The sequence below is a fragment of the Scyliorhinus canicula genome, chromosome 8, assembly GCF_902713615.1.
Source record: "Scyliorhinus canicula chromosome 8, sScyCan1.1, whole genome shotgun sequence".
Lineage (NCBI taxonomy): Eukaryota > Metazoa > Chordata > Chondrichthyes > Carcharhiniformes > Scyliorhinidae > Scyliorhinus > Scyliorhinus canicula.
In genome coordinates this window covers 103,514,560-103,540,627 of record NC_052153.1, presented here as the reverse complement: position 1 = coordinate 103,540,627, position 26,068 = coordinate 103,514,560, and the positions used below count along the sequence as shown (strand labels likewise).

The 26,068-nt window shown below is 48.6% G+C and overlaps 1 protein-coding gene across 1 annotated transcript in view; it reads left to right on the top strand.

Moving 5' to 3' along the window:
- The window catches only part of LOC119970422 (golgin subfamily A member 4-like), a 529,556-nt gene that overhangs the window by 13,485 nt on the left and 490,003 nt on the right, over window positions 1-26,068 (top strand). The window contains exons 3-6 of the mRNA XM_038805016.1: window positions 10,747-10,827; window positions 14,578-14,706; window positions 15,441-15,530; window positions 16,971-17,080. Of these exons, the coding sequence (XP_038660944.1) occupies window positions 10,747-10,827; window positions 14,578-14,706; window positions 15,441-15,530; window positions 16,971-17,080 (410 nt within the window). The remainder of the gene's footprint in view (window positions 1-10,746; window positions 10,828-14,577; window positions 14,707-15,440; window positions 15,531-16,970; window positions 17,081-26,068) is intronic.

Sequence of the window (26,068 nt, the reverse complement as noted above, 5' to 3'; positions counted from 1 at the left end):
ATAAACCTCCCAACGCTTTCCTACCAAATCGCTACATAACAGAATTGTCAAAATTCCATTGTAACTTTATCGCAATTATCTCAAATGAGACAAAGTATATTTCAAACCCTTCCTCGCTGAATTTAGGAATTAGGCAAATATTCATTATATCCTTTGTGATGGAACCTATGGGCAAAACTTGCATTTTGTGAGACAGATCCTAACTGAAAAGGGAAACGGACCCTCCCAGTTTCTAAGGGAACCAAGGTTGATGCTGGGATTAAAAATCAAGCTTCTGGTTGAAAGTAAATAAAAAGAGGCAGAACTATCAAAACTCAGGAGAAGTTGGTGAGTTCATTGGCTAAATCCATAAGCTGAGAATCAAAAAGATTTAGTTGCTATAACTGTTTCTGTTACTTGAAGACAACATTTTTGGTTTTCCTTGTCTCGACTGTGAAGTAAAACGAAACCTCCAGCCCAAGATGAGGAGATTTTGCAAACATGTGTCAATTTAGATGATAACCTAGAACCTGGGCAAATGAAGGCTTGTCAGATGAGTCGCCTGGATTGCGTTCGCCAGCCCCTCCGCTAACAAGGTCGAGCAGCACTTAAGCAGCACTTGCTCAGCCAACCCCAGGCAGCTCGCAACAATGACACCGAGGAGATCGGCCCCAAGATTTGGGGAAGCTGATCTAGGGAGGCGTTGAGACTCAATGGAGGCCAGGTGGGATTTCCTGTTCCCCCGAGGGTCCCAGAAGGTTAGCCACAAGGCAGCCAGTGCTGCCTGGGATGAGGTGGCGGCTGTGAGTGCCGGGAGTGTGACCAGGAGGACTGGCCTAGAGTGCAGGAAACAGGCCATTGATCTAAACCGGCAGCACAAGTAAGTAGACATCATAGCCCCACACCCCATCCCGCCTGCCCATTGGGAGCTCTGTACACCCTCCACAGGAAAGTCTACCCTCCCCCTGCCCTTTCAACACCGCCAAACCTTTCTCTACCCCGTCCCTCTTCAACCCCCTCCAACCCTCCTTCACATCCCCCGCCCATCACTGTGAACCACGTGTATGGCTAATGATGCTCTCTGTAATTCCTCAGGAAAAGCTCTCTCACAATCACTGGGAGAAGGCCCAGACTGGCGGAGGTGTGCCGGACATTTAATACTCACCACCTTCGGGGAGCATGCCCTGGAGGTGACTGGGGTGGCTGAGGACAAAGCGGTCACCAACGCGGAGGCTAGGGATGTCACCGAGGTGAAGAATCAGCAGGTTCCACTTAGAGGACCTGTCAAACGTGAGTAGTGAATGCCCTACTGACTGACCCATTCCTATCACTGACCACATGTGCATTGTCCCGCAGGTCCTCCAGCTGATACCGCCAACCCATTTTGGGCGGCACCCTCCCATCCTCCCAGAAGACCACCTCAGAGGAAAGCTCCGAGGATGCCACCGTAATAGTCGCGGCACAGCTGTCATTCTTACCCTCCACCAGCGCAGATACACACACCTCGGTGGGACATGTTAATGGTCAGGCTTCTGGGGCACAATCTGGTGAGCACCACACTGCTGATGATGTGCATCAAGTGGAGGCAGGAACCTCCAGGCGAAACAGCAGTCGGAGGGCTGATGGAGACTTTAGATAGCACCTGGGACATTCAGAGGGAGATTTCAGTGATACTCCAGCAGGTCCATAGCCACTTGCAAGAGTCCCAGAGGCTACAGGCGCAGGAGAAGTCGCTATGGTGGTGACCGCACGGTGGAGAGTCTGGTGCACAATGATGGCAGCATGAGTGAAGGTGTCCAAGGCGTCACGCAGTCAGTGACGGCCATGGCTGAGAGTCTCAACAGAATGGTCTCCTCACTGGGGGATGTTACTCAGTACCAGGCAGACCTTGATGAGGTACTGTGGGACATGCCCCACTCTCAGATGGGCATGGCCGAGGTACTGCAGAGCTTGTCCCAGTTGCAGGTGGGCATTGCCGAGGCGCTGCAGAGCATGTCCCAGTCACTGAGAAGCATCCCCGAGGACGTTAACTCGGTGGTGTGGACCATGGGGAGCTGCCAAAGCTGGCAGAGTCAGATGATACAGGGGCAGCCAGAGCTTGAACCAGCTGCCCCTCCATCCTAAGGTGAACCCCAGCGTCCAGGAGGAGGGGGTGCTGAGTGCCAACCCGGACCCATCCCATGGAGTGGCGATGGCGGTTGCTCTGGTGAGGCTGTGTCTCGCAGCCAGCACACGGGATGGGCGGCATGGTTGTGCATGTGCCATCCATTAGTGAGCCGGGGTCATCCGGCCTCAGAGCCCCCGGAGGACGCCCACCAGGGGCATCGAAGGCCAAGAGACATGGTAAGCAGCTGGCTGCCTCCATCTCTGATGTGTATCCTGGGGACACACCTAGATGTAGTGGTAGAGATAGGAGGGCCGAGCACATTGAGGATCACTGAGGGCAACGGGGCAAAGGGGTAGGAGGTGAGGGGCTGGGGGTAGGGGAGGGGGCAGCACAATCGGGAGGGTGGGGAATTGTCAAACACAAAAAACACCTTTGTGCACAGCCAGTATGATGCCTCTGTTACCTTCTTCCACAATGCGGGCTGACCTCCGAACCCTTGGCCCATCTCTCCTGACATCTCCCCCTCTCCAAGGCATCCACCCATCCTCCGACTGTGGACATGTCTCCGGAGCTGTGTCCCATCCCCTGGGCGTTGGGATGTTGGCTGCTGTGTGTGGTGTTGCCTCCCGCAGTGTTCAGGCACAGTGTCCAGGCATCAAGGTGTGATTGGGATGCTAGGCAATGATTCCCACTTGCTACATCGTCCGCCCACCCACAGGAATCCACTTGGGTTGTGTGAAGTGCTCACTTAACCACGATTGTCAATTGCCTATTTGCGGTAGCCTTTAGCCAGGCGGCCAAAGATCTCGGCAGTCGGCGGGGATTATGTGTGGTCAGTGGGGCAGACGGGCAGGGACAAGGGTTGCCCCGGAATGGATACATATGATCCTCGGGTTGGCACGGTGGTGCTACGAACGGTCCCCCCCCCCACCCTCCCGTGACAGCCCACATCAACGGCGGGCCGGTAGCATCGCAAACTGTTTGGCACCTGGCGCGGTTCTCGTTTTTGGCCTCTGACTGCTGAGCTGATATGTAAAATCTGTCTTCGCTATATCTGCCATTTATAATAGAATGCAATTTGCTTGCTAATGTTGGGTTTTAGGATATGGAAGGTTGTCTATGACAGTATTTAGTTTTTGCTTTTTTGACTTGTGTATCTGATGTGACCATCAATTCACTAGACACGTGATTGGAAGTAAACTGTGGTTTTAATAGTCTTACAACTAAGCCAGCCTGCGACCAGAGGAACTGAGAGCAGGCTTACGGCTGCAGTGCTTTATACTTCCGGTTAGTGGGAGGAGCCATTGGCGGAGCCAAGGGTGGAGCCCAGTGCAAACTCCTCATCTCCCCCTATGGGCAGAGCTGCGCAACGGCTCACATATAGCGCCCACAAAGACACCACATTCACCCCCTGTAAAAAAATCAAGTCCGGCGGGGGTGACAGGTCTACAAATTGAGCCGGTCCGGTGGCCGAGTCGTTCTTTGGGATCGGCGGAGCACCGGGGTTGCAGCCTCTTCGGGTGGCTGGGTGGTGGAGGTCGGTGAGGGTACAATGGTGGACTCCGGGGGTGATTCGGTCCGAGCTTCGTACCCGACCGGTGCGACGGGGAGCGCAGGAAACCTATAGGCGCGGGGGCGCGGAGCATGGGCAGTGAACCTATAGGTGCGGGGGCACAGGGCGCGAAGGGTTGGGTGGGGTGTAGCGTGGGGGTACCTCGGCGGTAGTGGTGGTGGAGTTGGATCCTGCAGGCGCCAGGTCCCGGAGGCAAACAGTGTCCTGACGGCCATCAGGGTATTCGATGAAAGTGTATTGGGGGTTTGAATGGAGTAGGAGCACTCTTTCTATGAGCGGATCAGTTTTGTGTGCCCAGACTTGCTTCTGGAGGAGAACCGGGCCCGGTGTCTTCAAGCAAGCTGGGAGCGAAACCCCCGTGATAGTGCCTCTAGAAAAAACAAATCGCCGTTCGTGAGGGGTCTGGTTGGTGGCGGTGCATAGGAGGGACCTAATAGCATGGAGCGCCTGCCAATGGGAGGTCGGGAGATTCCTGGACCGGAGGGTCAGTAGGACGGTCTTCTAGACCATCGCGTTCTCCCTCTCCACCTGCCCGTTCCCCTGGGGGTTGTAGCTGGTAGTCCTGCTCGAGGCGATGCCCTTGTCGAGCAGGTACTGACGCAGCTCGTCGCTCATAAAGGACGAATCCCTGTCGCTGTGTACATAGCTGGGGAAAGCGAACAGGGTGAAGATACTGTGCAGGGCTCTGATGACTGTGAGAGAGGTCATATCGGGGCAAGGGATGGCAAACGGAAAGGGGAAGAACTCATCGATGACGTTCAGATAGTACACATTTCGATTGGTCGAGGGGGGTGGCCCTTTGAAATCGATGCTCAGCTGTTCGCATTCAAAGAGCCATGATGCCTTTACCAGGTGGGCCTTGTCTGGTCTATAGAAGTGCGGTTTGCACTCCAGGCAGATCGGGCAATCCCGGGTGATGTCTTTTACCTCCTCGGTGGAGAAAGGCAGATTTCGGGCTTTGACGTAGTGGGCGAGCCGGGTGACCCCCGGGTGGCAGAGGTCATTGTGGATAGCTTTCAGGCGGTCATCTTGCACGCTGGCGCACGTGCCGCGGGACAGGGCATCTGGGGGCTTGTTGAGCTTCCCTGGTCGATAGATAATATCATAATTGTAGGTGGAGAGTTCAATCCTCCACCGCAGGATTTTATCATTTTTAATTTTGCCCCTTTGTGAGTTGTAAAACATGAAGTCAATCGATCTTTGGTCGGTGATGAGGGTGAACCTCCTACCTGCGAGGTATTGCCTCCAGTGTCGTATGGCTTCCACGATGGCTTGTGCTTCTTTTTCGAACGACGAGTGTCGAAGTTCCGAAGCGGAGTTTCCGGAGAGGGAGTTGTATGAGGGGGCGCATACGGTCCGGGTAGGGGCCCAGGACTCCGTTTTCCACGACATAGCCGAGGATGGCTAGCCTGGTCGTGCGGATAATGCATTTCTCCGTGTTATACGTGAGGTTAGGTTTCTGGGCAGTCTGGAGAAATCGGTGGAGGTTGGCGCCGTGGTCCTGCTGATCATGGCCGCAGATGGTGACCTTATCCAAGTACGGAAAAGTGGCCCGCAGCCCGTACTGGTTCACCACTCGGTCCATTGCTCGTTGGAACACCGAGACCCCATTCGTGACGCCAAAGGAAACCCGGAGGAAATGGAAGAGGCGGCCAGCTGCCTCGAACGCCGTGTAGTGGCGGTCCTCTGGGCGGATTGGGAGCTGGTGGTAAGTAGACTTCAGATCCACCGTGGAGAAGATGCGGTACTGGGCGATCTGATTCACCATGTCTGCTATCCTGGGGAGGGGGTACGCATCGAGGAGCGTGAACTGGTTAATGGTTTGGCTATAGTCCACTTCTATTCGGAAGTTTTCCCCGGTCTTGACGACCACCACCTGACCTCTCCAGGGGCTGTTACTGGCCTCTATGGCCCCCTCACGTAGGAGCCTCTGGACCTCGGTTCTGATAAACACCCTGTCCTGCAGGCTGTACCACCTCCTGCGAGTGGCTACGGGTTTGCAGCCCGGAGTGAGGTTAGCAAAGAATGGAGGGGAGGGGTCGATTTTTAGCGTCGCTAGACTGCAGATAGTGAGTGGAGGTAGGGGTCCGCCGAAGCTGAGTGTGAGGCTCTTTAGATTACACTGAAAGTCAAGTCCCAGTAAGAGTGGGGCGCAGAGTTCGGGGAGTACGTACAGCTGGAAATTACAGTAGCTGGCACCCTGAATTGTTAGGGTCGCGACGGTGCGCCCTTGGATGTGAACAGAGTGTGAGCCCGAGGCGAGGGAGATAGTTTGCCTTGCAGGGAAGATAGGTAGCGAACAGCATCTTACCAGTTCAGGGTATACGAAGCTCTCGGTGCTCCCGGATGCGAAGAGGCACGGTGTCCTGTACCCGTTGATTTTAATGGTCATCATAGAGTTCCGGAGATGTTTCGGACGCGACTGGTCCAACGTGACCGCGCTGAGTTGCAGGTAGTCGGCGGCTCGATCAGTTGTGCTGGAGTGGCCCCATGATGACTTTCCGCTGAGGTCGTAGTCTTCGAGATGAGGTTCAGAGGCTGGAGAGGATCGAGCCCAAGATGGCCGCCCCCGTGGATCGCACGTGGCGGGCGGCGAGGAAGATGGCGTCCAAGATGGACGCATGTGGCCGGCCGCGTGGAGGAGGGTTGCCAAGATGGCGGCCCCCATGAGTCGCACATGTCGGGTGGGGGCGGAGTCGGCATACACGCTGCAGCATTACGGGGCATGTGGGCCTGTGAGTTTGGGAAGCGAGTGCTCTGGGCTGCAGGAGAGATTGGAGTTTTCTTCGCTAGGCATACCCGGGCATCGTGTCCTTTGCGACCGCAGCTGCTGCACGTCGCGTTGTGGGTCGGGCAGTGCTGCCGTGGCTGTTGGGGCTACCCACAAAAATGGCACGCTGCTGCTGTATAGTGGGTAGGTGGCCGCGCGGCGCAGGCCTGGGGCAGTCGCTGGTCGGGGGCCCATGATGGGGTTGCTTGGTCCGTGGGGAACGAGGTGAGACTGCGGAACGAGACCTCCATGGTTGTAGCTAACGCTACAGTGTCCTCCAAGTTCGGGGCCCCTTTCTCAAGCAACCGTTGGCGCACATAGTTGGACCTGAGACCTGCCACGTATACATCACGGACAGCGAGTTCCATATGCTGGGCGGTTGTTACAGCCTGAAAATTGCAGTCCCGAGCTAGGGCTTTTAAATCGCGTAGAAAGTCTTCCAGCGACTCCACGGGGCGCTGGCGGTGGGTCGTAAAAATGTGGCGCGCGTAGACCTCGTTGATGGGCCACACGTACATTCGGTCGAGCATGGCCAGGGCCTCTGTATACGAGGTAGTACAGTTAAGTTGAGTAGAGATACGATGGCTCATCCTTGCGTGCAGTAGGCTGAATTTCTGCTCCTCTGTAGTTTCTGAAGTGCTTGATTCAGCCAGGTAGGCCTTGAAACATCTGAGCCAGTGTAGAAAGATTTCTTTCATCTCTGCAGCCTGCAGGTCGAGTTCTAGTCGGTCAGGTTTGAGGGCTGATTCCATAGTAGTTTTCTTCAAGTTTTCTAAGACTATTAAATTGATGTGACCATCAATTCACTGGACACGTGATTGGAAGTAAACTGTGGTTTTAATAGTCTTACAACTAAGCCAGCCTGCAACCAGAGGAACTGAGAGCAGGCTTACGGCTGCAGTGCTTTATACTTCCGGGTTGGTGGGAGGAACCATGGGCGGAGCCAAGGGAGGAGCCCAGTACAAACTCCTCATCTCCCCCTATGGGCAGAGCCGCGCAATGGCTCACATACAGCGCCCACAAGGACACAATACATGCAAGGCAATACAGTGTGAATTACGAGGCATATAATTCACCACAGTATCGTAAACAATTCTACTGTTTTAGACTGGAGAATCTTGTAGCGTCAGGTCGGAATTGTCCGCCATTCATCGCGGCAGGATGCTCTGGTCCTGCCGACAGTGCATTCCTGCCCGCGGGCTTCCCGGCTGCATGGAGTGGCTTCAATGGGAATTCCCACTGACAGCGGTGGGAGCAGAGAATACCATCTACCGCCGGCAAGAAATAGGCAGCTGGGAGGCCGGAGAATCCCGCCCTCATTCTTTCAGTAAATGATTGGGAGTTTGGATTTCTTGTTTTAAAAAATATATAGTTACTGGTCTCTACGAAGATCGTAACATCTCATTTAATCAATTGTAAGCAGAGAATCACTTGCAATAACATCTCTTCCCATTGTTGCACTATTACCATTGAAGTGCCACTTTAGCCCCTCCTATTTTTCATTTCCATGCTGACCCTTGGAAACGTTACATGAGAACACAATGTCAGTTTTCAGATGTACACCCGACACACAACTGTACAGTGTCAAATTTTATTTAATAACATTCTTGTGAATTAATTTGAGGTGTTCTGTGTCGCTACAAATATGGGGCGCAATTCTCCCCCCCCCCCCCCCCCCCCCCCACCACGCTGGGTGGGGGAATCGCTGGGGCGCCGGGCGAGTCCCGCCACGCCGCCCCGGCACCCGCACGCGATTCTTCCACCCCCCCAAACTGGGGCGCCGAGATTTACGGCAGGCCGCTCGGAAAATCGCCGCTCATCGTTTGTAACGGACGAGCGGCGATTTTCCGGCCCGGGTGGGCCGAGCGGCCTGCCCAATACGACGTGTTCACGCCGGCACCGTCCACACCTGGTCGCTGCCGGCAGGAACAGCGCGGGAACGCTGGGGGGGGGGCGGCCTGTGGGGAGAGGGGGGGGGATCCAGCACCGGGGGGGCACTCAAAAGGGGGCCTCTCTGAAGGATGGACTCCTTTCCTCCGCTGCCCCACAAGATGGATAACAGTTGGATAACAAACTGGCTAACCGATAGAAGACACAGAGTTGTGGTGGATGGCAAATATTCAGCCTGGAGCCCAGTTATCAGTGGCGTACCGCAGGGATCAGTTCTGGGTCCTCTGCTGTTTGTGATTTTCATTAATGACTTGGATGAGGGAGTTGAAGGGTGGGTCAGTAAATTTGCAGATGATACGAAGATTGGTGGAGTTGTGGATAGTGAGGAGGGCTGTTGTCGGCTTCAAAGAGACATAGATAGAATGCAGAGCTGGGCTGAGAAGTGGCAGATGGAGTTTAACCCTGACAAGTGTGAGGTTGTCCATTTTGGAAGGACAAATCTGAATGCGGAATACAGGGTTAATGGTAGGGTTCTTGGCAATGTGGAGGAGCAGAGAGATCTTGGGGTCTATGTTCATAGTTCTTTGAAAGTTGCCACTCAAGTGGATAGAGCTGTGAAGAAGGCCTATGGTGTGCTAGCGTTCATTAGCAGAGGGATTGAATTTAAGAGCCGTGAGATGATGATGCAGCTGTACAAAACCTTGGTCAAGCCACATTTGGAGTACTGTGTGCAGTTCTGGTCACCTCATTTTAGGAAGGATGTGGAAGCTTTGGAAAAGGTGCAAAGGAGATTTACCAGGATGTTGCCTGGAATGGAGAGTAGGTCATACGAGGAAAGGTTGAGGGTGCTAGGCCTTTTCTCATTAGAACGGAGAAGGATGAGGGGCGACTTGATAGAGGTTCATAAGATGATCAGGGGAATAGATAGAGTAGACAGTCAGAGACTTTTTCCCCGGGTGGAACACACCATTACAAGGGGACATAAATTTAAGATAAATGGTGGAAGATATAGAGGGGATGTCAGAGGTAGGTTCTTTACCCAGAGAGTAGTGGGGGCATGGAATGCACTGCCTGTGGTAGTAGTTGAGTCGGAAAATTTATGGACCTTCAAGCGGCTATTGGATAGGTACTTGGATTAGGGTAGAATAAGGGAGTGTAGGTTAAGTTCTTAAGGGCAGCACGGTAGCATTGTGGATAGCACAATTGCTTCACAGCTCCAGGGTCCCAAGTTCGATTTCGACTTGGGTCACTGTCTGTGTGGAGTCTGCACATCCTCCCCGTGACTGCGTGGGTTTCCTCCGGGTGCTCCGGTTTCCTCCCACAGTCCAAAGATGTGCAGGTTGGGTGGATTGGCCATGATAAATTGTCCAAAATGCTATGATTAACCTAGGACAAAAGTTTGGCGCAACATTGTGGGCCGAAGGGCCTGTTCTGTGCTGTATTTCTCTATATCTAAGATCAATCCGAGATTTCTTGCGGGGTGCCCGCGGGGAGGACGGCAACCACGCATGCGCGGGTTGGCGCCGGCCAACCTGTGCATGCGCTGGTGACGTAATTTATCCGGTGCCGGCCGCGTAATTTACACGCTGTCGCTTTCATGCGGCGCCAAGGCCCGACATACAGAATTGACGCGGCGCCGCTCCTAGCCCCCCGGGGGTGGGAGAATAGGGGGCTGGGAGCGGCCTCCGACGCCGGAGTGAAACGGTTTTCACTCCGGCGTCGGGACTTTTCTCGCCCATGATACTTAATTGCAAGCTTAGAGTTATGCAGTACTTGTGGAATGAAAATCCTAATTAGCTATCTGGAGATCTCTTGTCTACACTTAAGTTAGCCACAATGTTGGTCTGTTCATGGTCTGTTGGTGTGCTAAGATGGATGTGCAAACTTCTACTCCACAGGCTGCTAATTTTCACTATTGTGATGAAGTGGGATTGTCCAGCCCCTTGAGTAAGTCAATAATGGACACATTCAAAATGTGATTTCTCATTCAACTGTAGTTATCCTTCAACTGTAGTTATCCTTCAGCATTTCAAACTGTAATCAAACTTCCTCCCAGATGATCTTGCATCTTTAATATACATGGGTCCAATTAGGATCTGCTTCCTACCTTATATTGATGTTTTTTGATGTGCATCTGACATTACACAGTATTCATCCAAATGTGGCCTGTAGTAGTACCCTTTAGAAATAATCAGATAGTAGGGGCTGCACAGTGGACCTGGGTTCACTCCTGGCCTCAGGTCACTGTCTGTGTGGAGTTTGCACATTCCCTTCGTGTCTGCGTGGGTTTCATCCCCACAACCTAAAGATGTGAAAGGGAGGTGGATTGGCTGTGCTAAATTGCCCCTTGATTGGAAAAAAAAAAAGGAATTTGGTACTTAAAATTTTCTCAATGATTTTCTCAAATCCCTTATTTATTACTCGTAGGCCATGGACGGTTATGAAAGAGAATGCAAACCGGTACAAGCTGTATTTTGTCAAGCAAATTTGGAGTTTGTGAATGATCTGGTGAGTTTAAACTTACTTAATTTTCAAATATTGTGCCACATTAAAGAATATCTTATAAACTGTGCTATTCTCTTCATAGATCACCTTCAATGTATTGGTAATTGAAGCAGAAACCATGACAGCATTATATATAAGTAGCTAAAAATGGAGCATGGGAATTTGGGAAGAGGATGCCCACCTGGGACAAATATCAATCTGAATCAGTGGAGCCAAATGGCTTGTTGGCATTTTGCAATTTCTATGCAATATCTAACTTTCTCTGGTGATGAAACCACTCCAACATCCATGCTTCCATTGATCCCTTTCACAACTCTCTTGCTTTTATTTTCAATAACCACTCCCAGCCAGGTCTCAGTCAGTCTCCCAAATCAGATTTATCTCCCTGGTATACAGGTTCAACTCAACATTTTAAATTCCATGGATTACAGATTAGAGTGTGCATGATGTATAATAGAACTGTCCTCCTCATGATCGGGCTGATCATCTCAAACATTACTGCCACTCTTTCTCTCTCTGCTTCCAAGACAGGGTTTCCCTGCCCCAACGTGGTGGGACCCATTGCTGGAGATTCGGGGCCCAGCCAAAAGTCAGTTGACTTTCGGCGGGATCAGACAATCCTGGAGAAGATGGAGCTGGGAAATCTTGCCCCAAATCTTTTGTAAATCTCCAAAAAAAAACACAGACTACATTTCTCCAGCTCAAGATGCCTCCTCCTTGCACTTTCAACCGTAATTTCGGAGGGACGTTAGAGTGAATGTCCACAGATTCATGAGGGAGCACGGCCAGTAGGTATGATAGTTAAGCAGTCATCTGGAATCCTTTCATTTATTAGCCGAGGTATAGAATATAAGAGCAGGGAGGTTATGCTGGAACTATGTAAAACATTAATTGGAGCTCAGTGTGCATACTGTGTACAGTTCTGGTCACCTCATTGCAGAAAAGATGTAATTTCAGTAGAGTGGGTACAGAGAAGATTTACGAGGACGTTGCCAGTAATGGAAAATTGCAGCAATGAGAAAAGATTGGATAGGCTGGGGTTGTTCTCCTTGGAACAGAGGAGGCTTAAGTGAGATTGTGAAGCACCTTGATAGAGTAGATGAGAAGGACCTGTTTAGTTTCGCAGAGAGATCAGTGACAAGTAGAATGATTAGAGGAGAGTTGAGGAAAGATGTTTTCCCCCAGAGCGTTGTGGAGGTCTGGAACCCACTGTCTGAAAGGGTAGTATAGGCAGAAACCCTCAACTCACTTAAAAAGCATCTGCATATGCACCCAAAGTGCCGTAACCTGCAATGCTACGGACCAGATGTTGGAAAGTGGGATTAGGCTGGGTGGCTCATCTTTTGACCGGCATGCACACCAAAAGACCAAGTGACCTCTTTCTGTGCCGTAAACTTTCACTGATGTTACAATTCTATAATAACTGTGAGAAAATTATGATGGTCATCGTTTCTAAAATCAGATATCTACTTCAGATTCTAGAAACTCAGCACCTTCACTATTACATTCAAGAACGTCACATCTTCAGTACTCTTTAAATTATCCTCCTCCATGACCTGTCTTCACCATGATGTGGAGATGCCGGCGTTGGACTGGGGTGAGCACAGTAAGAAGTCTTACAACACCAGGTTAAAGTCCAACAGGTTTGTTTCAAACACGAGCTTTCGGAGCACGGCTCCTTCTTCAGGTGAATGGAAAGGCTTGTTCCAGAAATGTTTATATAGACACAGTCAGAGATGCCCCGGAATGCGAGCACCTGCAGGCAATCAAATCATCAAAGATGCAGAGAGAGAGGTAACTCCAGGTTAAAGAGGTGTGAATTGTCCCAAGCCAGTTCAGTCGGTAGGCCTCTGCAAGTCCAGGCTTGTTGGTGGGGGCCGAATGTAATGCGACATGAATCCCAGATCCCGGTTGAGTCCGCATTCATGCGTGCGGAACTTAGCTATAAGTTTTTGCTCAGCAATTTTGCGTTGTCGCGTCTCCTGAAGGCCTCCTTGTAGAATGCTGACCCGGAGATCAGAGGCTGAATGTCCTTGACTGCTGAAGTGTTCCCCAACTGGAAGGGAACAGTCCTGCCTGTTGATAGTCGCACGATGCCCGTTTATTCGTTGTCGCAGTGTCTGCATGGTCTCGCCAATGTACCACGCTTCGGGACATCCTTTCCTGCAGCGTATGAGGTAGACTACATTGGTCGAGTCGCACGAGTATGCGCCGCGTACCTGGTGGGTGGTGTTTCCACGTGTAATGGTGGTGTCCATGTCGATGATCTGGCATGTCTTGCAGAGATTACCCTGGCAGGGTTTTGTGGTTCAGAACAGCAACCACAACACCACAAAACCCTGCCAGGGTAATCTCTGCAAGACATGCCAGATCATCGACATGGACACCACCATTACACGTGGAAACACCACCCACCAGGTACGCGGCGCATACTCGTGCGACTCGACCAATGTAGTCTACCTCATACGCTGCAGGAAAGGATGTCCCGAAGCGTGGTACATTGGCGAGACCATGCAGACACTGCGACAACGAATAAACGGGAATCGTGCGACTATCAACAGGCAGGACTGTTCCCTTCCAGTTGGGGAACACTTCAGCAGTCAAGGACATTCAGCCTCTGATCTCCGGGTCAGCATTCTACAAGGAGGCCTTCAGGAGACGCGACAACGCAAAATTGCTGAGCAAAAACTTATAGCTAAGTTCCGCACGCATGAATGCGGACTCAACCGGGATCTGGGATTCATGTCGCATTACATTCGGCCCCCACCAACAAGCCTGGACTTGCAGAGGCCTACCGACTGAACTGGCTTGGGACAATTCACACCTCTTTAACCTGGAGTTACCTCTCTCTCTGCATCTTTGATGATTTGATTGCCTGCAGGTGCTCGCATTCCGGGGCATCTCTGACTGTGTCTATATATGATGTGGAGATGCCGGCGTTGGACTGGGGTGAGCACAGTAAGAAGTCTTACAACACCAGGTTAAAGTCCAACAGGTTTGTTTCAAACACGAGCTTTCGGAGCACGGCTCCTTCTTCAGGTGAATGACCTGAAGACATTCACCTGAAGAAGGAGCCGTGCTCCGAAAGCTCGTGTTTGAAACAAACCTGTTGGACTTTAACCTGGTGTTGTAAGACTTCTTACTGTGTCTATATAAACATTTCTGGAACAAGCCTTTCCATTCACCTGAAGAAGGAGCCGTGCTCCGAAAGCTCGTGTTTGAAACAAACCTGTTGGACTTTAACCTGGTGTTGTAAGACTTCTTACTGTCTTCACCATGACAGCCCTGGATTGTTTCCAAATGTATCAACAAATTGCTGATGAACCATAAATGGAATGGGAAGAAGAAGTACATCCTTCCACCCATTCTCTGAATGGTACTGGTTTTTAAGAAGGGTGGGACCCAGTGGATCCAGACTCTTGCCCTATCTTCCTATACCCTTAACACCTGCTGACATTACTGTGGGATCATGTTCCATGATCATGCAGGTTGTGGGTCATCTCATTCAAACAAACACGTATTGGACTTCTAATGTACTATGCCAATAGAATATTCAAGAACAGATTCACACAGAAGTGGTGGTTATATTCTCAGAGAGAGATCATCTGACAATGAAGAGAATATTTAAAGAAAAAAAATTGAAAAAATGCATTATACTTCTTTTAAACTTAGACTTCTCTTTTTTAGTATTTAGCATGGCATTCTTTAAAATTTTTAACAATTGAAAATTTTTCAAACATCTGTTTATTTCAGGACGAGTTGAAGGAAGTTTTGTTAGATTCGATTGAACGGAAAATATATCAAAACCAAGTGACTATTTTTATTGTTGGTTATCAGGAAGCTTGTGGTGAAAGACATTTAATTCTGTCTCATCTTAACGAGGTAATAAATAGATGCATGCAATTTCACTGAACTTTGAGCTACTATACACAAAAATAATCATTAGAGGGAAAATATTTTCCACTCGGTAGTCATGGTGCAGGTAAGAAGTGATTATTGGAAAATTACATAATCCCGGTCCATGATTTTCTGGTCTGGGAATATGTTTCTGGCATGTGCCCAAAGTGCTGCAGCAGGAAATCTCTCCTTATACATTTACTTACATGAAGTTCAGGTTTATAAATGAGATGAATGTTCTAAGCGTTCAATGGAGAATTAATAGACAGGAAGAGTGTAAATAGGGAAGATTAGTTTGACGTTTGCAGTTTTATTTTTGCATTATTAATTAATTATTCGTGTTTTTTCTTCATTTATTCTCCCGTAGACCATGTGTTACCTGTAAAGTAGACAGAGACATAAAACTAGACCGCCTGCCTTTACAAGTATAAAAGTGGCTGAGGCTATTCATGAAAGCCCTGCCTTCTCAACCTTGCCCCTCACCTGATGTGTGGTGATCCTCAGGTTAAATCACCACCAGTCACCTCTCCCCCTTCAAAGAGGAAAGTAGCCTATGGTCATCTGGGACTATGGTGACTTTACTTATAGGTGCATGCACCTCCCTATCTGATTTTCCTCTTATGTATTGATCCAGACAATCCAATATGGGGGAATCTGTTGCTACATTAAGATCTTGATTGAGATATAAATAAGTATTCTTTTGTTTTGTTTTCCTTTAGTTTTTCAGTAAACATATAGGTTTCTTCATGTCAGAAGAAGAACACCTGACTAAACTTGATGAGTTTGAATATGAAGAGGTTTGTGAAAGGGTATGTTTTCAAATGTTAACTCATACCTTACTGATTTAAAAACATGCTCACCACATGATGACTAACACGAGAATCACGTGATTAAAATTGGCTGTCAGATTTGATACTACTTAATAAATATTTAATCCAAGAGCTAATTATCTGTTTGCTTTAGGAGTAGGGGCTACATTCTAGAAGTTGTGAATCAGATCAGATCTAGGCTTCTTTATATACTATTGAACATTTTTATAGGAGATTATAGAATTTAGTTGCAGTGACTCAGACTAAATCATGATAAATTGCCCTTTTCAGAAAGGAAGAGAATTTAGTTCCCAAAGTTCTTCAATATTACTAAGAGAAGTGACAAAGGTGATTGAGGTAAATTGTTCAAGATGTTGAAGGATACAAATACTTGGGATAAAAGTTGACAATTGGTGTTATATTTTAAATAATGACTTATCTAAAATATATATATTACTTTTGAATCCACCACGATGATAAAATGACCAATAGTCTTCTTGCTGAAAGATGAACTATTTAATGAGTAATAAAATAATAAACTGTGAATCCTTTTAATCAATACTAAACTAACAATAAAGAATTAAAGTACAATACAGATAACTATATAACTATATACTGTTATAACAAACTTGTTCTAACTTCTCTCACTCTAGCTATTCTATGTCTTGCTTGTTCACTGTTCTGAATCACATCATCATGTCATCTGACTTAGAAAAGGCGGGAAACCAGTTCTTATAGTATCTGACTGTGAGCCATCTAGTGTTGAAATTACTGTACTATATTTACATACATTGATCGTGTATATTGATATCTGAATATCACTACAATTAGAAAGTTAAGAGTCATAAGTAAAAGCAGGTATAATTTCTTTTCAATATTAGGTAATGCAGTCTTGGCACAAATCACTATGGGAAGAGTTTGATATACGTATTGGTGAAAGGAAAAAGAAGGATATAGTGAGAAATTCTAGACAGAATCACAGAATTTGCAGTGCAGAAAGGGGCCATTCGGCCCATTGAGTCTGCACCGGCCCTTGGAAAGAGCACCCTACTTAAGACCCGCCTCCACCTATCCCTGTAACCCAGTAACCCCACACAACCTTTTTGGACACTAAGGTCAATTTAGCATGGCCAATCCACCTAACCTGCACATCTTTGGACTGTGGGAGGAAACCAGAGCACCCGGAGGAAACCCACACAGACACGGGGAGAACGTGCAGATTCCGCAGAGACAGAGACCCAAGCCGGGAATCGAACCTGGGACGCTGGAGCTGTGAAGCAGCAGTGGTAACCACTGTGCCACCGTGCCCACCTTGAGGATAATACCTGTAAATGAACTCTTTAGAATGTTCAGTATTTATTCCTACCAGTTACACACTTCCAGAAAACATTTAATCTGTGTTCTTTCTTGCACATTAAAAATTACATTGTTTTTCTGAAGGTGGATGAAGCTCTTTCTTCTGCTCAGCATTCAACTCAGCACTTAGCAGAGCTGAATCAGGAGATAATAAACTACATTAACACTGCAGTCTTAAACAAGGATAATAAGAAGTAAGTGGTACATTGACATTTGGTTTTTCCTTTTATTGATGTATGCCAAAATAACCATGACAATTGCAGTTTACTAAGATTGAAGTCAATTTTGTGTTTAAAAACTGGGGAATTTTTGTCAGCTCCTGGAGGCTTTGAAAACATTCTTTAAATATTTATGGTCTCATAGGTGATTACAAAGGTGCCTTTGTATCATAAATCAGGTTTAAACAAGTTAATATATCCCACATCTGGATGATGTTAAAACCAGGCAGCCATAGTCAGGAAATCCTTAATGGAGGTTAAAGGTGTTCTCACATAGAGGTGAGCCCAACAGGCTGTGAGACAAATAGTATTTTCTAACTGTGCCTCACAGCGCATCATAACTCTGTTTATAGGTCTTTATATAAGTATTCATTCCACATCCTCCACAAATGGGAATTTAGTCGAGCTCGTTAAGAGGAAACATATGCAAAGCACACACATGAAAATGTCATCATTGAGTTGTACATAACTGGTCCTGCAAATCAACCTCTACACCCATGTTTAATAAAGCTCCAGGGCCCACACCATTGCATCAAGCTAGTTCCTTCGAATCAAATTGCAAAGGCCTGAACAAAGTCACTAGCCCTTTGGTAGCTTTAGCTAAGATTATTCACACACAATATTAAATATTCTGTTATCTAAACTTCCAGTCTGTTTTTTCCCTCGTCTTTAGGATTCCCAAGAACCATAAGTATCAACACCATGTGATAAACCCCCAGCAAATTATAACTATCTGTTCTTTTCAAAGCATGATTAAAAAAGAAAAATAGCTGTGCTGCTGAATCAGATTGTAACACCAGATACTTTGGCTAACATGAAATGAAATGAAATGAAAAATGAATGAAATGAAAATCGCTTTTGTCACGAGTAGGCTTCAATGAAGTTACTGTGAAAAGCCCCTAGTCGCCACATTCCGGCGCCTGTTCGGGGAGGCTGGTACGGGAACATAGACAGGGGGAGGCAGTGGTGCAGTGGTACTATTGCAGGACTAGTAATCCAGAGACCCAGAGTCACGCTTTGGGGACTCGGGTTTGATTCCCACCATGATGATGATGAAATTTGGATTCAATAAAAATCTGTAATTAAAAGGTAACCATGAAACCCTTGTTGATTGTTGTTGAAAAATCTGGTTCACTAAAGGAGAAAAATCCATCATCCTTTATGGTCTGGCCTATATGTGACTCCAGATTCACAGCAATATGGTTGACTCTTAAATGGCCTTCAAGGATGGGCAATGGACACCCACATCCTGTGAATGAATAAAACAAATATAGAGTGAAAATAAAGATAATGGCAGAAAAGGAGCTATACACAAATTGTAATTTTATATCAGTATGGAATATATTCTTTAATTGTCCCATTTTGTTACATTAAAACATTGCCTCTATCGTTGGTTCAGTACATCTGAACTAAAAGAACACATCTAACCTGGCCCTATGAGTTTCCTCCTGGGAGAAACCATGGCCTAAACTTTTCGTCCATCAAGTGCAGGCACTCGGCAAGCCTAGAAGTAAAACACACTTCCAACCACTGTTGACCTCGGAATGCGACTTCACGCTGACTGACAAACTAACGGGCAGCCAGCATGAAAAATGCATTGAGAAAGGCTGCTAGGGAGGATGGGAAGGGGGCAGGAGTTGAGAAAAGGGAGGGTGCAGGCTGGTACTTCCAATGTGCCCCCTTAGCGGGACAGCCCCTGCGGAGCTCTCTCAGGGAGCTGCACACCTGTGCAAAATAAATTGCGATGGAGAGGCTATGCAAAGACTGTCTAGGCAGCACATCCAAACACAAACCTCAGTCCACAGACACATTTTTAAACTTTATTTCAGCCCTGACGGTTCATCCCATCCTGGAGTGAGGTTGAAGCTAAAACATAAAGGTCGTCCAATCAGTCTGCCCACTCGCCAAACATAAAAACAGATGGACCATGTAAAATTGTGTTCAATTGGCATCCTAACAGGCTAAATTGCCTGCTTGATTGTCGGCAGGCATGCTTTCCACTCTCGTGTGCACCCAGAATATTGCTTGAGTGCGCCATGATATTGGGATATGCACCTGACGCCTTCTTGGGTGATTTGATGTGTTTCTGGGTTGGGTGCCACCTGCCCAAGTAATGTAAAATGCTAGCCCATCAATTGTATCATGAAGCAACACCATAAGTAACAGAAACCTACACATACATGTTCATTTCGGGTGCACTCTGCTCTAGATGTCATTGATCCTTGATCCAGATGAATTGTAATGCACAAAATTAATATTATTTCAATGATTTTAATAGATATATTTACTGTGAAGAATCATAGAATCTATAGGGCAGAAGGAGGCAATTTGGCTCATCGAGTCTGCACCGGCCCTTGGAAAGAGCACCCTATCCCTGTAACCCAGTAACCCCACCCAACCTTTTTGGACACTAAGGGCAATTTAGCATGGCCAATCCACATAACCTGCACATCTTTGGATTGTGGGAGGTAACCGGAGCACCCGGAAGAAACCCACACAGACACAGGAAGAACGTGCAGACTCCGCACAGACAATGACCCAAGCCCTGAATCGAACTTGAGACCCCTGGAGCTGTGAAGCAACTGTGCTAACCACTGCGCTACCGTGCCGCTGAAATTACTTTCTACAGACTTTTTTCTTCTTTAGGGTTATGTAAATTATAGATGGTGTGTTGGGAGTAGCAGGCTCTGTGAAAAGTGGTTTTCAAAGTTACATACTTTACTGTAATATTCTTAACTGTTACCTCATTTACTTACATCTTTGCTTCTCACCAGTCAGTTGCTAGTATAACAGTAATATGAAGGGTCTACAGAACAGGTGAATGGGAGCCATTAAGTTATTAACAATTTGAGCCTGATTGTGAGAAAAAGCAGGATTATACTGTTACAGTTGATGTATGTAATATTTGTGCTTGGTGATCATTTTAATTGCACAGGCATGCAGCTATTGTTACTCATACTGCTGGTTGGCTGTATGCTTGTAAGGGATGAGGTGGTGGGCAAATATCAGGCATATATTATGCCATGTAACAGCAGCCTGCACATCATGAAGGGGAGGTGCATTCTGCAGGCATCAAAGAAACCCTTCTTAAAATAGAAATATGAGAGAAGCAAATGCTGAGAGAGCACAATAGTCTTCGAATGAGACCTTTGAGGCTTTGATGCAGGAGGTTGACAGGAGGAGGACAGGCATCCTCTTCTGCCTGGGATGCAAGAGGCCCTTCTAGCATCAGCTCCAGTAACAGTGGGAAAAAATAGTCGAGATATGTGTTGCCAGGAGACTAGTACCTAGGACATGGCTGAAATGTAGGAAAAAGTTCAATAATTTCATTCGAGTGGTTAAAGTAAATCTCTGCTCTTTTGCTTCCCTTTACTCTCCAGCAATCACTGCACCATACCTGACCATATTTTCTTTTCATACTCGTGCACTCACAAAAATTACAACCTTTATTTACCCATAACTCGCATCCATTGCCCATGTCCTGATTCGAGGCTTGAGCTGCTGCTGCAGTATGTGACTATCTCAGTGATTACCTCCCTGGTAAAGTGAAGGCAATTGAGATATTGCCTCTGAGTAAAGTTAATGTTAGAGTGGTGCTCCATGAATATTCACTGTGATTATAGCTTCCGAGGAATTGCCTTCCTCCTCCTCCCTCTTCTGGTAGCTGCTTCAGCTCGCTGATGTCTTCCTTGTGTTTCATCCTTCAGAAGTCTCAAAGGCAGCCAGAATATCTATGGAGCCAGCTAAACATAAAAGTGTAATATTAGCAAAATGTTGCTCTGCTTTGAGTGACAACATGTGCCACACATGTACTAAAGCTAACCAGCCGACTGAAAGAAGAAACTAGCAACTAACCATTATGCACTGCATGATCCCTTTAAATATTACTGCTGGGTACTGCTCCAATGTGCTGTGTGAGTTCAGCACATGACGAGTGAAGTTGTTGGGATATTCAAAACTTGTACTGAGTCCTGCAAGAAGCTCACGACCCACATTTAAATAAAACAATACGGGTGGGTCCTCCTGACACCAGCACAACCATTGTAATGAATATACCACACTTCCAGGACTGGATAACATCCAGATTGGGATCTTAGTAAGCTGGTTGGCCTCAAGAAGTTGGCACTGCACAGCCTAATTCATAAGCCATGATCGCTAAAGTTTTACTGTGGGGTTTCTGGCTGTAGTTATTTTAATCTCTTCAATCATCCATTCCTGAACCTTCATGAAAGCTTGTCTTTCATTCATACACCGAGATTTATAGAACGTAATGCACTCTGTAATCAGCTTCACTTTCTAACCTATTGTGACTGACCTCATTTAATCATTATAAAAGACATACTGTTCCATTAAAAAAACTGCCAACATTGTTGATTAAGTACACTTAAGCATGCTTGATCTTGTTGAGCATTATATGTTGCACAAAACATAGCTTTAAAAACAATGCTGAGGGTTTCAAAATAAAATACAAAATTTACATTCTTGTCTTTTTAATCATTATTAGTAGAGGAGATGATTCAGGCTGCAAAACACAAGTCTGTACTGCTGATGGTGCTAAGGAAGCCCGGACACTGGAAAATGGTGGCCAAATCGCTTCCAGCCTCTTCAGGCAAGGTGCGCCACATATGGAAGGGTGCTAATGCAAGTATGCAGTGAAAGCATGCAGAGTGAGCACATCTTTTTTTGAAATAAAATTAGAGTACCCAATACTTTTTTTCCAATTGAGGGGCAATTTGTCATGGCCTATTCACCTACCCTGCACATCCTTTTGGGTTGTGAGGGTGAGACCCACGCAGACACGGGGAGAATGTGCAAACTCCACATGGACAGTAACCCAGGGCTGGGATCGAATCTGGGTCCTCGGCACCGTCAGAGTGAGCAGATTTTAACATAAAATTTATACCTAAGTGGATCTTTCTAGAGGAGCTTGCCCTGTACATCAGGAGATAGAACTTTATAATGTAACTTTCGACACATAGCTTTGTCAGAGTAATGGGATTCTCAGTGATGCAGGGAGCTCTTGACTGCACGCCTGTGACTCTGCAGCCCCACATATCAGAACCGCAAATGGTTCCACTCCCTTAACCTGCAGTTGATATGTGACTATGTTAGTGAATGCTCACTATCCAGACAACACAAAAAAAACCCACTCCAACCAACTTTATCCAAGACCACTTTCAATAATACACACAAAACTCAACTAATCATCCTTGTTCATTCTTTTGCCCCCTGTCTTGCAGGTGGCCTTCTCTGCCCTATTGCTCATCCACCATTCTATCCCATAGCTGCAGCATGGCTGGCGAAAGGCTGCAGACTTTCACTGGAAAAGACTGCAGATAGCCTTGGAGACTGCTTCCGAGCAACTCCAGGCTGAGAAGGCCTGCCTTTGCACTGCACCAGCCTGGCTTGAGTGGCAGCAGTCTGGGCTGGCTGCTGTTTGTAAGGCAACATCAAGGACACTGACAACGTGGAAGTGGTAAGAGCATGAATGTTGTCATGCTAAAGAAAGGGTAGCAGGCACGTACACCATTGCCAGTCCGCAGGACAGCATCTCAATAAAAATCCTAGTAATCTGCCGGAGCACAGATTGCTTCACAATTGTGAGAGCCTGAAAATCACTTTAGATCTATGAAAATGATGGCAGCAGTCTGAGTCTGAGTAACATTGATCTCATGACCTCAGTTTGAGCTTCCAGGCCAGTACTGAATGTTGGGTGGCTTCTGCCCAAACCACATTAGAAATGGAGACATTGGCTAACAGATGCTGCAACTTTGGTGAGATTGCAAGTGCTGTCACTGAATCTCTGGAACAGGTTCATCTGGAGCTTATGCAGACGCTAGGTTGCAGCCGTGAGATTCAGAAAGGAGATGGCGCTGGCAATACGTGGCACAAGGACAACACTGCTTGGGTGACGACTCCAGTGGAGAGTCTGGTGTACGACACCGGCAGCATGAGTGGAGGTGCCCAAGGCGTGGCTCAGTGGCGACGGCTATGGCTGAGCACCTTGACAGCATGTCCCAGTCGATGGGGAATGTGATGCAGTACCAGGTGGACCTTGATGAGGCGCTGTGGAGTTTATCCCACTCTCAGGTGAGTATTGCCGGGGCCCTCCAGAGCATGCCCCAGTCTCAGATGGGCATAGCCAAGGCCCTGCAGAGCATGTCCCAGTCACCGAGGATCATCACCGAGGGGACAACACCATGCTGCAGACATTGGGGAGCCACCAGGGCTGGCAAAGCCAGGTGATGCAAGGGCAGTCGGGGCTCGATCCAGCTGCCTTTCTGTCCTGAGGTGAACCCCAGGGCCCTATTGGCACCGACCAGAAGGGGGCACGGAGTGCCAACCTACTGAGTGGAACGGCGGCCACCAGCTCCCTCGAGACCCACCCTCCTGACAGTGGTGTATCTCGGTCAACACCCGGAACAGGGTGACATGACTGGGCATGTGCCGCTGGCAAGTGTGCCAGGGCTCTCCGGCTCAGGGGATACCTGCCAGGAGCCACAGGACTCAGGAAGCATCAGGCTGCCTCCCCCTCTGATGTGTATTCTGGGGACACACCTAGACGCAGCGATAGAGCACAGAAGGCTGAGCGGGTTAGGATCACTGAGAAAGCACTGGGGAGGGAGAAGGGGAAAGTTGGGGTTGGGTGCATTGTGGGGTGGGGGGAGAATCTGGGAGCGGTGGATAGAGTGGGGCGGCACCATCGGGAGATTGGGGCAGTAGAGGAGATATGTGTAAATTATTAAAAATCGCTGAACTCGACCACTATGACGCTTCAGCCACTTTGTTCCACAGTGCGGGCCTGCCCCAAATCCTAGGACATGGAGGTCCTGAATGCCTCTTGCCCCTGCCCCTCTCCTCCCCCAGCGCCCCCTAGGCTCCTGCCTACCGGACCACACGCACTGCATGTAACATTACCTGGGCCGGGCGCTGTTCCCCTCCCTGGTGCAAACACTCACCCTCTGGTCGGTGGAATGTCCCACTGCTGGGTCCCAGCCGATGGGTACCTGGATGTCGACTGCTGCTGGCTTCGTGGTGTTGCCTCCCACAGTGTTCCAGGCACAGTGTCCAGGCATCACAGTCTGATTGGGATGCTAGGCAAAAACTCACATATGCTACATGGCACACCTACCCAAGGGGATTCATTTGGGAGGTGTGAAATGCTCACTTAACTACGATTGCCAATTCCCAATTTGCAATAGCCTTCTGTGCATGGCCATAGGTCTTCGCAGTCAGTGGGAGCTATGGATGGTCGGTGGGGCTGGCGGACTAGGGTAGCCAGCTCCACGGGAACACACGATCCAGGGGGTAGCATGCCAGACCCACGAACGCTGAGACACCCCCCCCCCCCCCCCCCCGGCTCAACATGCACCCCCCCCTCTCCCCGGTGGCGGCCTACCCCGACCATGGCTCGCCCCTGAATGCTCCCCCACCCCCCTCAGGGCAGCAGGGCAGCAACCCCAGTGTCCCCGGGCTCTTTGCCCAGGAAAAAAGATGGCTACTCACCTCCTTGGATCCTCACAGTATCCCTTGCGCTAGCTTTATATTTTTAAAAAGGAGCACAATCGGCAACAACCTGACCACTTGCTGGGGAGGCCAACAAGATCATGGCAGGCCATTAGATAGGGGGTCACTCCCATTAATTGAATGGAGACTGGACTGAAGTGGTGATTTCACCAATGGGGGTGGGCCAGTTAGATCGCAAACGGATTGGCACCTGGCACAATTCTCTATTTTGGCCTATCCCACAATCTAATGGCCTCGTCACGCTCTTGCTTATGCGCAATGCGGCCATTAAATTGAGCCCTGTATATTTTCAAGAAGGAATTAGATATATTTCTTGGGGTTAAAGGGATCAAAGAATATTGTGGGGCAGTATTCATCGCTCTCGATAAAAATCGGTATGGCCGTCGTGAAATCGGCCGAGCTTCACGACGGCCTCGGGGCCCGCTTCATGCACCTAATTCACCCCCACCCGGGGGGCTAGGAGCGGGCCCCCATCGTTCCCGGCCGCGACCTCGTCACGCCGGAAATGACATGGAAACGGCGCTTTTCTGATGTCATCCGCGCATGCACGGGTACATCAGCGCGCACACGGCACGAACCCGCGCATGCGCGGTGCCGTCTTTCTCCTCCGGCTTGATCTTGCCGGGCAGCGGAGGGGAAAGATTGTGTCCGTTTCGGACACTGGCCCACTGATTGGTAGGCACCGATCGCTGGCGTGTCCCCTCCCGAGCACAGTCGCGGTGCTCCCATCCAAATCGAACCCCTAGATGCCCCAAACGGGCATCTGGTGCCCGTTTCACGATGGCAGTGACCAGGTGTGGTTGCTGCTGTGGTGAAACAGGCGTGAAGGGCTGGCCGCTCGGCCAATCGGGCTCGGAGAATCGCCGTTCGCCATGAAAAACGGCGAGCGGCGATTTTTCCGAGCGGGGGGATGGGGGGGGGGGAAATCGCTGGGGGCACGAGGGGGGCGTAAAAAATGTTGGGAGGCCGTCCCACGATTCTCCCATGCCACGTGGGGAGCGGTGAATTCCGCCTGTGGTGGGGGGGGGGGGGGGGGGGGGGGGGGGGGGAACATGTTTCTGAGTTGGATGATAGACCATGATCATATTGAACAGCGGAGCAGGCTCAAGGTAGAATAGCCTACTGCTACTCCTATTTTCTATCTTCATACTAACTACCCAGAATGAGATTTAGGATCCAGTGATCTGCCACTCTCAGTCATGGAAGCCAGGCTGTGATTCAGTGTGCAAAGAGAAAGATTCAGCAGCATTATTGGCTGATCATTGACAATTACTCGAGACACAGTCTTCTTTGTAGCTTTCCAAGTTCCCGTCCTGATTTGCCTTGGCTCAGAAAAAGTCAAGACTGCATTTGGGCATTACTTAGTAACTTAGTTGATAATAAAGAGCACACATCAGATGATGTAGAGCCTGACTCTGATCCCATTTCCTTCAAACA